The sequence below is a fragment of the Lepidochelys kempii genome, chromosome 10 (genome assembly GCF_965140265.1).
Source record: "Lepidochelys kempii isolate rLepKem1 chromosome 10, rLepKem1.hap2, whole genome shotgun sequence".
Taxonomy (NCBI): Eukaryota; Metazoa; Chordata; order Testudines; family Cheloniidae; genus Lepidochelys; species Lepidochelys kempii.
The window spans coordinates 64,461,909-64,474,844 of NC_133265.1; the positions used below are offsets into that span (position 1 = coordinate 64,461,909).

At 41.3% G+C, this 12,936-nt stretch overlaps 1 protein-coding gene and 1 long non-coding RNA gene across 27 annotated transcripts in view; one reads left to right on the plus strand and one right to left on the minus strand.

Annotated features, from left to right (window-relative positions):
- Positions 1 to 12,936, plus strand: part of SEMA6D (semaphorin 6D) — a 281,482-nt gene that overhangs the window by 256,188 nt on the left and 12,358 nt on the right. For 25 of the 26 annotated variants that reach the window (XM_073303918.1, XM_073303922.1, XM_073303916.1 and 22 more), the window contains 8 exons: positions 9,983 to 10,138; positions 10,491 to 10,602; positions 11,176 to 11,236; positions 11,327 to 11,389; positions 11,473 to 11,574; positions 11,809 to 11,899; positions 12,154 to 12,273; positions 12,770 to 12,858. In XM_073303918.1, the coding sequence (XP_073160019.1) occupies positions 10,030 to 10,138; positions 10,491 to 10,602; positions 11,176 to 11,236; positions 11,327 to 11,389; positions 11,473 to 11,574; positions 11,809 to 11,899; positions 12,154 to 12,273; positions 12,770 to 12,858 (747 nt within the window). In that variant the 5' untranslated portion in view covers positions 9,983 to 10,029. Of the gene's footprint in view, positions 1 to 5,884; positions 5,904 to 9,982; positions 10,139 to 10,490; positions 10,603 to 11,175; positions 11,237 to 11,326; positions 11,390 to 11,472; positions 11,575 to 11,808; positions 11,900 to 12,153; positions 12,274 to 12,769; positions 12,859 to 12,936 lie in introns of those variants that run through there. The other variant, XM_073303933.1, reaches the window with a different exon arrangement.
- LOC140894955 (uncharacterized) overlaps positions 1 to 12,936 on the minus strand; it is a 228,234-nt gene that overhangs the window by 18,313 nt on the left and 196,985 nt on the right. The gene's annotated exons all lie outside the window — the stretch shown is intronic.

A 12,936-nucleotide genomic window follows, 5' to 3' on the forward strand; every position in this document is an offset into this window, starting at 1 on the left:
TAAAATAAATCAATTGGAATATAAATATTATACTTACATTTCAGTGTATACTATAGAGCAGTATAAACAAGTCATTGTATGAAATTTTAGTTTGTTCTGACTTTGCTAGTGCTTTTTATGTAGTCTCTTGCAAAAGTAGGCAAATAGCTAGATGAGTTGAGTACCCCCTGAAAGACTTCTATGCGTACACCTGGTTGAGAATCACTGCCCTAGCCATTTAGCAAGCATTCTATCATTTTCTTTTAGACTAAAGGGAGGTGTGCTCTCTCTGTAATGTTAAAAGCCTGCAAACAACTGAAGTGTAACTAAATACTATAAGCCAATTAAGATCAAACCTGTGATATTCAGTACTATGGTTTCATCACGTTAATATTAAACAATTTTTTACTTGGACATAGATCAAGAAGTGTTGATGCAGACACCATTAAACAAGTCAGGCAGTATCTTAAAGAGACAGATCTTCTATTTGCTGTTTCAGAATCAGTTAGTATCCTGGCTCCAAATACTAAATTTCTCCAGAAATTTTATAAAAATTGTCCCCACAAAAAAATATGAATGTGTGTGTATTTATTGCAGGATAAAACTGAGGAGCCATCATCTCAAAAGTGCATTTATATTGTTCATAGCTTAAACACATTTTCTTCAGTTCATTTTATGACTGATGTGTTTAATTCTACGCAGTCTTCAAGTAAGCTCAAGGGCAACAAGAATAGTGTCAGTATGTGACTTCGTATTGTAAGGCCAGAATATTCCCCTTCTCCACTCTTTATTTGATAGCCAAAATGGGCTAATGTTATCAAGCTTTTAAATATGGATTTACCATAGCACAGCCAACATGTGAGACTTAAATGTAGAATAAACACCCTGTGCCAAATGTTGCCCTCAGTAACATGCATGCAGAATCACTGAAGTCAATCCATGTTACAAGGAACACACATGAAAGAAATCCCATGGAAGAAACCAACTTTTGTCTACCTTCAGTAATTATACCTTAACTATACCAGTATAGTTAAATCAGTATAACCCTCCCTCTTGTGTGGACACACTTATACTAGTAAAAAGATGCCTTACATTGGTATCGCTGATTCACCTTCCTGTCTGACAAGTTGGTGTCTTGAATGGGATTTCTTGATACCGGTATAACTTTATCGGGGGGGGAGCAGAATCACACCCGCTATCAGACATAGTCATTCCAGTACAAAAATGTGTGTACAGACCAAACCTAAGATCAAAATTTGGCCCTTTGATTGTAAAATTAACCATAGTTAGCACTTACAGAGTTTTGCGTAAAACCATTTAAAGAGATTTGCATAAAAACTACTGAATATTTACACTGCTCCTGTGGTATAGGAAGTAAACATTATCATCCCCATTTCACAAAACAGGAAATAGAGACTTTGGGAGATTAACCATGGCCACAATGACACACCCAGGATTAAAACTCAGGAATTTCTGCCCCCCAGTCCTGTGCTCAGGCCGCTAGACTATACTGTTTTCATCTTTTAATTTGGAATCTATAGAATACAGTGTTTTCAAAGTTCATCTACAGATATATTGGGCCTGATTCGCCATTAGCCTGGACCTTGTTAGTCATTTACACCTGCCACAGAGGGTTTAAAACTCTACTATTCTGATTTAGTAACACGGTACACCCACTTCGCACACCCACTGCACAAGGGTGCTGGGCAACAGAGAATCAGGTTTAACTTTAACATGTTTGGCTTTTAGCTGTTAGGACCTGGATCTAGTAAAAAGTTTCCGAAGTCCCTGAGAAGGATGGCCTGCCACAGAAGGCAACAACAAAAAATCCAACAACCCCAAACAAAAACCCCACCTTACTCCTTGGGAGTGAGCTACATTTCTTCTCCCCTGCACCCTACTACTTCAGTTTCTCAAGCTCTTCTGCCATCTCACCAGGGGCCATTTATCGCACACACACATAGGTTGAACATACAGTGAGAAATCCTGGCCCCACTGAAATCTGGCAAAAGTACCTTTGACTTCACTGGGGACAGGATTTCACTCATTGTCTTCCAGACAAAACTCATCTCCCAAAAAGCCATCCAGGAATATGCTCAGCAAGTCCCCTCAATACCATTGTCAAGAGCCTGATTACCATACTAGAATGCCACAGAAGTGGCTGTAGAATGCTGCATTAGGTGTACTCAGACTTCTAGAAAGAGTGTCCATTCCCCTTTGGAATGGGGAGCAGCATTCACAGTTGTGGAGCCCAAGAAACTTGTTGAGCATCCATGAGCCAGCAGCAACAGAGGCAAATTGGACCTGGAACAGACCTTTACATTTGCACTGTTATTGGAATGAACAAGTTTAAAGCTTTTTTCAAAAGGTGCACCCTCAAAAGTGTACGCGCATGCATCAGGACTTCAGAAAAGCACCTGCACACTCAATGACACACGCATACCTATTTGTACTCACAGGTATAGTCATATGTACGTGTTAGTTTCTCAAGGAACCTTCATTTGAAAATCTTGGTGCTTCTCAAACTTTGAACCAGCAGGCAAATTCCAGATTTATACAGAAGTGAGTCTTGAAACCTCAGGGGCTAGTTTAAAAAAAAACAAAACAAAACAACAAAACCCTGATGACTTTGCCAGACTAGAACCTAGTATTGAAGTGGTAGTAATCTGGTAATATGGTGCCCCACTTCAAAGACACACCATTTCTCCCGAAGAAATCCCTTTGCTGACCTCATAACACCTGGCTTTGTTCTGTGCTAAGTGCAGAAAGAAAGAAAGAAAATGGCAAAGTTTGACAACGCCTCATTTAATACTTTTCATTATAGTAGCTTTTTTAACCCCCAAGTTTCATTTATTACTCAGTTTCATTTTCCCTCCTAGAGGACATTTAAGGCTGATTAGTAGCTAGATTTGTTTCTTTCTAACCTGGCCTGAAGTGCATTTTCATTTACCTCCTCCCCCACATATCCCAGTCTGTGCTTGTGTAATTTATGAAATATTGGTAGTATAAAGAAATTTGGCTATGATTTTTAGAGGGAAACATTTGTCAGTTTGGTTTTAATCTATTTTATTTAATTATTGCCTCGCCACAGCTGGCTCACTTTCCCTTCCCCCATTTCCTTTTACATGGCAGAAACATGCAACAATGATTAATGGAATGTCACCCATAAATTGACAAAGTTTTGGGTAGATGAATGGATAAGGAACACAGACCTTTTCCCTGTTAAATGTGATTGTTTGAAGCCAGGCTCAACTTTTAAGGGAAATAGTATTGGATTCCCTCAATGAAGAAGTGAAAGGTGCAATCTCATTGAAGAATGACAGGAACTAGCCACAAATAGTCAGCTAAAGATTTGGGGCAATGTCTTGCTTTTTGCACAGCCAGCCCTTTACTGGCTGTGAAATAGCCAGTGAGGATTTCACCCAGGCCAGCTTCCTTTTTACAGGTGAAAGTTTGCACCAACAGACAACTATCCTTGTATTTTAGTACCTGCAAATTCTAGTTAAGGCACTGAACTGGAGCCCAGACGATCTAGGTTAAATTCCCATCTCCACAGACTTTATGTATGACCTTGGACAAGTCACCTGACATCTGGGGAAAATCTGACCGTAAAACCTAGTAGCTCCCATTGTTCTCAGAGGGGCTTATGGGCTGCTGAGCTCTTTGGAAAAATCTGCCCCTAGTTGTAGATGCTGAGCCTTTGTGAAAATTCTGGCTTTAATCTGTCATTGTTTCAACTCCCCCTCTGTGAAATGGGGCTAGAAATACTTTTGCTACCAATATTTGCAATTTACAATAAATTATAAGAGCAAAAACGTTGGTGCTACAATTAATAGGCAAAATTAATCAAAGACCAGTTTGAAGCCTGGCTGAAAAGAATCAGACCGAGGGAGCGTAACTGAGCTCTAAATTTTCTTCTGGGCAGATATTTCCAATAATTCATAATCAGGTGATTCTGGTGAAACAAATTCCTCAGCATTTCTATTTGTATAGTCCTCTGCAGACGTCCATTAACAGGGTTGAATGAGGTAAGAATTATGTGTGAGTTTCACAATAGCATATCTGTGTGCAACAGAAGTATTTACCTGGCTGGCAAAGCCTGTGTGCTGGTGGCGAGGTTGAGTACATTTTCTGTTCATCCCAGGAACAGTCTATCGTCAGGTTTTATTCCTTCCCGGCAGTCCTGATCTCAATCTGTTTGTGTCGAGGCTGCCAAAAGTGTGATAGTAGATCCAAATACCTTCACAAAGTGGCTGCCCTTTCCCTCCTACACAAATTGGAAGTGCGAGCTGATACTCATTTTCTTTCCATGCTTTTAATATACTGAGTAATAAAGAAACCTTTAACTCTACAATCACAGGTGACTGAGTCAAGCTTTCCCTGTTGGATCTCCTCCCTCTTCATGACAAAGATCTTTACATAGAAGTAGATGTGGGGGATGGATCAGTTGATGATTACCTGCTCTTTTCATTCCCTCTCGAGCACCTGAAATTGGCTACTGTTGGAAAACAGGTTACTGGGCTAGGTGGATCTTTGGTTTGACTCAGTATGGCCGTTCTCATCTTCCCCTGATAAGGGTTTGTGAGAGGCGAGGTTGGGTTAGAAGGGATTATCAAACATAAAAATTCCCAGCTTTTTACATTTGCATAAAGTTTCCATCTTTGGATCAATGCTCTCTGCCCAAGGAAAATTTAAATGTGGGTTTATTCATCTTTGTCCTGGAAAATTTCTATGTGGGGACTCGTCCACTAGCATTACACTTCTCTTTACCTCCTGGATTTTAATGTGTTACTGAGAAGACTGATTCTCACTTTGTTCATCCTTTAATTTTTTTGGGGGGCGGGGGGGGAGATGGAGGGGGTCTCTTCCTTTTAGCAAAGTTATTTTTTTAAATCGCTGTAATTTTTGACCAGCACACATGTAGCTGCCCTTTGTTCTTGACTGTCATTTTGTTTTTTTAATTTCTCTCAAGCCAAAAAAAGGCCCTGTCTCAAGTACTCTTCTTTGTGACAGAGATTACATCAAGGTTTCATGTGACCTTTGTTCAGACATTTTCCCTGATTGTTTTGGGTTGGGGGGCTGGGAGGAAGAAATTCTTCCTGTGTCTAATATGCCCACAATCCCAGAAGTGTCTCCATGGTAGATTGGGAATTCCAGAAATCTCAGAATGTGTTTATTTTGTGGAAGGGGCAAGGGCTCCAAAAATTCATGATGTGAGGCACATAGAATTGATGCATCTCCTGATCCATCCAGCTAGTGTATTTCTAAATCCTACTTGCCAAAAAAAGCTCTGTGGTCAGTTAGAATTGATGGCCCTTCCACTCACCCTAGGCCTCCTCCTGAGTCAATGGAGGCTTCAGGAGAGGAATTCTACAAGGTTCTTTACCAGTCATTTTGCCTTTGTATCAGTTGTGTTTGACCTACTACAGTTTGAGGTCTCTGATGCCTCTCCTCATTCTTTTCCTAGTCTTGAGAATAGGATCGGTATTCAAAGCTTGTAAGAGCCAGAGTTCTGTTTGCAGAAAGAAGAATGTATCTCAGAGCCACCAAGCTGCAGTATCTCACTCTGATGCATACTTGAACAAGAAGGAACTAACTTGACTAACATTATTAATTCCAGTTTGTTTAAGTGCATTCACTAGCAATTTAATGCTAGATGTTTCATCTGAGGAGGCTGTGTCAAGCCAAGGACGGTGTCAGGTATTGTTAGTGTTCATTAGTCACTGCTGCTTATCAATCTTGCCTAAGAGTGCGACCCATCAGTTCTGGACTGGTGGACTTGAGATGCAGAAGCATCATTAACAGTTAAAAATGTATCTTTTCCAGGTCACTGTGTAATGGATAGGACCTCATCTACACTTCCCATTGCCAAATACTACCTCCATCTATGCTGGTCTCACCTAGTCCAGCATGAGCTCACTCAGGTCAGCGGCCATATGCACTGAACAATCCTTGCACAGAACCAATATTGGGAGTGACACCAACTTTTCATCCTAAGCACCCTAACTTTCAGTAGCACTTACACACATTTTAACTGGTTTACAGAAATATTAGGAATCAGGAGATTGGTTTTATTTTCCTAAAACAAATAATTTACTAGAATAAGTGATTTCCACAACTGCAGAACATAGTGTTTATGATTAAATCAATAGAGATTTGTACCTGCAACTCAAAACTGAACTCATGCTTTGGTAAGTTGCTATGAGGTATGGTACTGCAGTTGCCATGTTTCTAATATGAAATAAAACCTATGCCCAGACTATGTGTGGTCATTAAAAATCCTTGAGACATGTTTTCTTGCATCTTGCCCAAATTGCATTTCACTTGCCCTCAAAAGCATCATTGCATAGTGCTGGTACTGCATTTCCATGATGTATGTCATGATCTCAACACATAATGCACAATCTTTTGGGCGCCTCAGACTAAACAAGGTGCTACATAATCAGACGTGGAAAGATTAGATTTTTAATCGGTAAATATTGGGTAAAGATCAGTTTTGTTGGACATGACAAACCAATGAAAAAATATTTCCAGGGACGATAATCAAAATTTACAGAGAGACAAAGTAAGGAAAATGCTTCTTGAGAACTTGCAGAGTTTGATTTAAATAATTGACTTTGTGTATTTTGACATGATGTTCACATTTTGTGTTGTAATGGTTATAAAGCTTTAACTTTTTGAATCTTAGCGTCTACTGTCATTAAACAATTACTGTCTGACCCCCCCCACTCATAATTTACCACAGCTCTGAAAACTTAAATTGAAAAAATTGAAAAAATGCTTAAAACCCATAATTTTGCATAACTGAACATTTAAATTGATAAAAATAAAAAATGATATTATACATGGGCCTTATCAAAATAAAAGTTGAATGCTGCCACGTCTGTACATAATTATCCGCATTATTTAGTTAGTTATAGAATTGGGTGGGGGAAATACATTCTCAGGGACTGATTCTCTCCATTGCTCTGCACATTGCACACCAATGCAAAGGAAGTGCCAAGTGGGTGACAAACACTACCAAATCAGAATGGTGCTCACCTTGCACACATGTAAATACAAGGGACATGGGAATATAGTGTCAGGCATTGAGGGCAAGAGTCTCAAAGAAACCTAGGTGTGGTCACTATGTAGCCAGCATCACCAAGCCTAACGTTTAGGTGCCTAGAAAACCCTGAAGTCACAAATCCTGAATCAGACTCCCTATACAACACATGGGGAGAGAGAGATGCCTGAGAACGGGATTCACAAAAACCCTCATGCTAGGCAGCTCCTCACCAATGGGAGGTGCCAAAGCAAGGGGTGTAACCTAAACCCCACGCCTCTCTTGCAGATAGGCACTGAATTCTAGACTGCAGGGAAGTGCTTCCTGACACTTGGGATTCTCAGCAGCAAACCCTCCTTTGCTGTTAGGTGCCTATGCCATTTCTGTAAAAAGCAGGCAATGGGAGGAGGCGCTCCCTCATAATTTTTAGCTACGTGGTTAGGCTGCTCTGGGTGAGGATCTCTTCCGCCTCCCCCAGTTCAAATCCCCCCTCAATCCTGGGTAGAAGGGATTTGAACTGAGATCTGCCACCTTTCACATGAGTGCTCCAGTCATGGCGCTATGCAATATTCTGATATGGGACTCCCTCATTCTGTCCCTCATTGAAGCTGTTCCACTGTGGATAATGAAAGAATCACTGGGGCCAGAGAGAGTGCACGAGAATTATTCTGGAGCATGGTGGTCACAGCGCTCACTTAAGAGACCCAGGGTCCGGTCTCCCTGCGCCACTGATTTGATTTATGCAAGTGGAACAGGTTTAACTGGAGCCGCTGAGACACTCCACATTAGACTATCCCATAGCTACTCCTGGGGGAATTGTGTGCCACTGCATGTGCGCAGAATTCATGTCCCCCACAGATTTTGTTGCTTTCCCTGCAGAAAATTGACTTTCTGACAGGGAAGCTGCAAGAGCAGTCACACACCGCTCCCTAGCTGCGCAGGTACATCGTTTCAGTAACCCAGAGCAGCTGGCAGAGAAGTAACTCACTGCAGAGCTGGGGACACCCCAACCAGTGGCTCCTACCCTGAGCCGGGATCAGCTGCTAGTCCTGTCTGGGCTGGAGGCAAGAGAGGATGGGACTTTCTCTTTCCTTGCAAGGAGTGGTTGGGGCTGTATCAGACCCCCTTCTCCCTCTCCATCCCCCCAAAACTCCCCCAGCAGCAGGAAGCTCAGCATCCTCCTCTGCTTCTTGGCCCATCACTCCTCAGCTGTGGTGGGGAGGGATGACTGTACGGGGAACAGCTTCCCCATTTACCAAACCCCTGTGCAGCTGAACCCACCATACCCAGATACCCCTGACAAGCCTCACCTCGTACACCCAGAATGCCCCTAGCCCTCCATACCTGAATCCCACCCCACTGAACCTCAAACCCTGCATCTGGAGCCCCGCTGCATTCAGATCCCCTGCCTCCAGCCCGCCACCCACTGAGCTCCCTGCACTCAAACCCTCACACTGATGTCCCACCCCAAACTCCCACATCCAGACCCCCCCCGACACCACTGACCCCAACGAGCTGCACCCAGACCCCCATCCCACCCAGCCTCACTCCCCCCAAGCCTCCCCCCCCCGAGACCTCCCACACCCAGACCCCTCTGCTGAGTCCCAACCACCTTCACCTGGAGAGTCCCATTGCCCCTGCATCTGGAACCCCCCCCCCCGCCCCCAACGAATCCTCTCACCCCCACAGCTGGATTCCCCCCCACATTGAGCCCCTCCACACTTGGATCCTGCCTGGTTGAACCTGCCTGCCTCACACCTGGTGCAGAGGGGCAGGGCCCTAGGGTGTTTCTGGGACAGGTCCAGGCCTTGTGCTGTATCAGGGTCGGGTGCAGCCTCACCGCTGAGTCTGTGTCCCAGGGGGGTAGGGCTGCAGGATGATCTCTGACCTGCATGCAGCCAGTGGCCTGTGCTCCCCGCTGCCATGCTGAAGCCTTTGCATTTATTTATTGACAAATAAAACTTGCAGAATTTTAAAATATTGTGTTCAGGGTAGGGCACTCACCTGAGAGATGGCAGATCCCAGTTCAAATTACATCTTCCCCTCAGGCAGACTTGAACCAGGGGTCTCCCACATCCCAGGTAGGTACCCTAATTATTGGTCTCAAAGCTATGAAGGAGCTCCTCCAGATTCCCATAGGGCCCAATCCACTGGCAAGGTCTGAGCACGCTTACTAGATCAGGCCCATAAGTCAGTTAGGTGTTCCTCTGCTTATCTGTCCCGGGTTCATGCATCACCCTGGGGCTTATGCATCTGGACACCTGGTGTGGAGCTGCTGTGTGCGTGCTCAAAGGAAGAAACACAGAGGGCCTAGGGAGCTTTTATTGCAAAACTTTAGGTGCCGATCGAGTTTAGATGCCTACAGGCGTTGAGTGGGGGTTTTCTGAATCTCGGCTGGGGCCTGATTCTGGGATTTAAGTGCCTAAAGTGGTAGTCCTTTTGTGAATCTAACCCTAAGAATATTAGACTTAGATTTAAGTTTGTTTTAAATCTAAATGCTGGCTTGGGAGAAACAATGAGAAACAATGTGTCTCGTGATGTTAATAGATAAAATTTAGGTAGTTTATGGGATAGGATTTTGTTGGCTGACATTTGGTAATGGGGGAAGGGAAAGAGATAGCAGTTTAATTAAAATTCTAATCCCAACTTTAACAATGTTCTCACCAAGTCAGTAGCCTGCATGTATCCTTGTGATTTAGCTAGGATAACATTCATCGGCTGCCTCTAAAATATCTCTAAATGTGACTAAAAATTAGCAAACATCAATACGGTTCAGAAAAGCTTTAGTCAACATTGTCACATAGCAGTTTTTCCGGCAACATACACAAAGGGGCCTTTCATAAATACTAGTTTACTCCACCACTACTAACATTAAAAAAAAAAATCACTCTGCAATAAGAAGTCACTTCTATTGTCCTGTAATATTGAAACCTCCATTGCCATATTTCTGTTTTACAGGTAATTAAACAGTATTACCAAGAAGCTGGTGCTATTTTTCCCCAGCCATGAGGCTGCTTCTACTTTGTGCTTGTCTGATGCTATTGACTGTGTCCTGGTGCCTAGCTGTCAGCTTTCCTGAAGACGCTGACCCTATTAATGTTGTTGACTACCATTGTAAGTAATCAGCAAATTGCTTGCCTTTAAAACACTACACAGTTGTTTTGGTTCATTGAAATTTTAATTAATTAATATCTAGACAAGTAAAAATGTTTATTCTTTTGCAATTCACCAAATTTATTTACTGGCTCTTACTCCTTTAAAAAAAGCAATCAGAAATACTGCAACAATTTCAGTAAAAAGAATATTTGCTGACATTGGCTAGCTTTTATTCATTCATATTCAAGACATTACCTGAGGAATTTAGTTTAAACCCTTCTACACCTAGTATATACAGCTAATCAATGCTGTATATTGATTCTTTAGCTCTATAATCCTGAGTGATGGGACAGCCCATTTTTACTTGCAGATTCAAGGCAATATCCAGTATTTAAAGGACGCCCTTCAGGCAATGAATCTCAACACAGGCTGGACTTTCAACTGATGTTGAAAATTCGAGACACACTTTATATCGCTGGCAGGTAATTTTCCTGTAGTCAGTTCATTAGATTTAAATTCTTTTTTTTCCTAGGTATGCGTTAATGTGGGCAATTTATTAAAAAAATAATCTGCAGAATTAGAATTGGGGGGGGAAACCTCCCAGAGAAATAAACAGTATCTATGCCCCAGGTATAAAAATTGGATTTGAAGGCCAAAGGCAGCAATATGTTGCTGCGTTATGCTAAACCATTTTCCTTCTTTTACATTACAGCCGTGATTAAAACATATCCTGATCACTTTAAACATGGAATGATACTTCAGGGATATAGGAAAAGAGTCTAAAACTTTTGAATGTTGACACACTGAGCTGGGCTTGGACAATAAATATATGACAGATAAGAGCTGAATAGCTGAAAAACACAGCTGCTATCTAAAACCATTACTGTAATAGGAACCAAAAATGTCCAGTATTTACTCAGAAAATCAATAAAGGCTTCAAAATATAGTCTTTGTCTAGCAAGTCTCCTAAAAAGTAGATCTATAATAAAAAACATGCATACATCCAACGTATTCATGCATTCACTTGATGCGTCTTATGCCCTTGTTTCCAATAGGGATCAAGTTTATACAGTAAACTTAAATGAAGTTCCCAAGGCAGAAGTTACTCCAAGCAAAGTGAGTAGATGTAAGGAAAGTGATTTGATTTTTTTTTAAGGAATTTTCAAGTCAAGAAGTAAACTTTTTTATTTCATTTGATTTAAACAGAAATTAACCTGGAGATCGAGACAGCAGGACAGAGAGAACTGTGCCATGAAAGGCAAACACAAAGTATGTTTATCATATACAGAGAAAGTAATACTACTAAGTGCAGGCATGAGATCTGTTCTTAATACACGTTTTTCTTCTTTCAGGATGAATGCCATAACTTTATTAAAGTCTTTGTTCCCAGAAATGATGAGATGGTGTTTGTCTGTGGTACAAATGCATTTAACCCCATGTGCAGATACTACTGGGTAAGCACATTCAATAATATGCAATTAATCTGTTGTTTTATAGGTTTGCAAAGTAATTGTGTTGTGATCATTAAGCTTTTTGGTACGACTGCAGAATGCTTCTTTTCTCGAGCGTCATGAAATATTAGATAAAAATGGACAGAAACCATCATGTAGAGCTAAGGTATATGTAAAAATAGTGTTATCCCTTCATGCTGGCATGTAGGACACCAACAATTTATTTTTCTTCTCTAGCTGAATACCTTAGAGTATGACGGAGAGGAAATTAGCGGATTGGCAAGATGCCCATTTGATGCCAGACAAACCAACGTTGCCCTCTTTGCTGGTAAGAACTTTTGATTAATGATGCAGAAGGTGCCAGAGGGCTTTAAAAGAAAGCACAGAGAAGCTGCAGGTGTCACGGTGCCTCAGATTCTAAGATTGTGCTCAAGGGTCTCAAAAGGATTAGAGGCTAAATTGTTAAAATATAGGTTAGAGTAATTTTGGGGAAAGTGGCAGTACAAAGAGAGATTACAGACTAGTAAGAATTCTGTGTATTATTAATGGCCCATTAATACCATGGTTTGACTATTGTTTTAGATGGGAAATTGTATTCAGCAACAGTAGCAGATTTTCTAGCAAGTGATGCTGTTATTTACCGCAGCATGGGAGATGGATCTGCCCTAAGAACAATAAAATACGATTCCAAATGGATAAAAGGTAATTTTGAAAAAATTACTTTCCTGTGTATGTCACAGATATAATTTTATTGGCCTTGAGGATCAAGTGTATCATAGCCAGTATGTTTTTATATAAACACTGTGTTAACGTACATGCAATGTTTGGTATAGCAAGATCAAATGGATAAGAAAGCAACTTTGTGCTGATAAAGCATAATCTTTGTTTAAAATGTAAGGGTCCCCCCCACTCACAGTTAAATAGGTTAATGAATGAATCTGTAGTAACAAAGACCTTCACTGTAATACAATTCCTTTGAGGCCTTTTTACAGTCCATTAGCTGACATTAAAGACTACAAGTTCATTTAAGCTTGAATGCACCCATATTTGGACTTCCTAAAGTGTCTTGAATATTGGAGTTCCCTTTAGTTGGTATGTAACCAAGGGAAAGCCTTTAAGTCACACAGAGCAGGCAGTGTCTTATACTTATTGAATGGTTCTTTTAGGTAAACAGCTTTCTCTTCATTCTTTCTTGCAGAACCACATTTCCTCCATGCCATAGAATATGGCAACTATGTTTATTTCTTCTTTCGAGAAATTGCTGTAGAGCACAATAATTTAGGCAAGGTAGGTATATAAAGTCAGTGTGTCACAATCGGCTGTGAAGTATCAAAAATCTTGTCAGGGTGAGATATGGTTGTCATG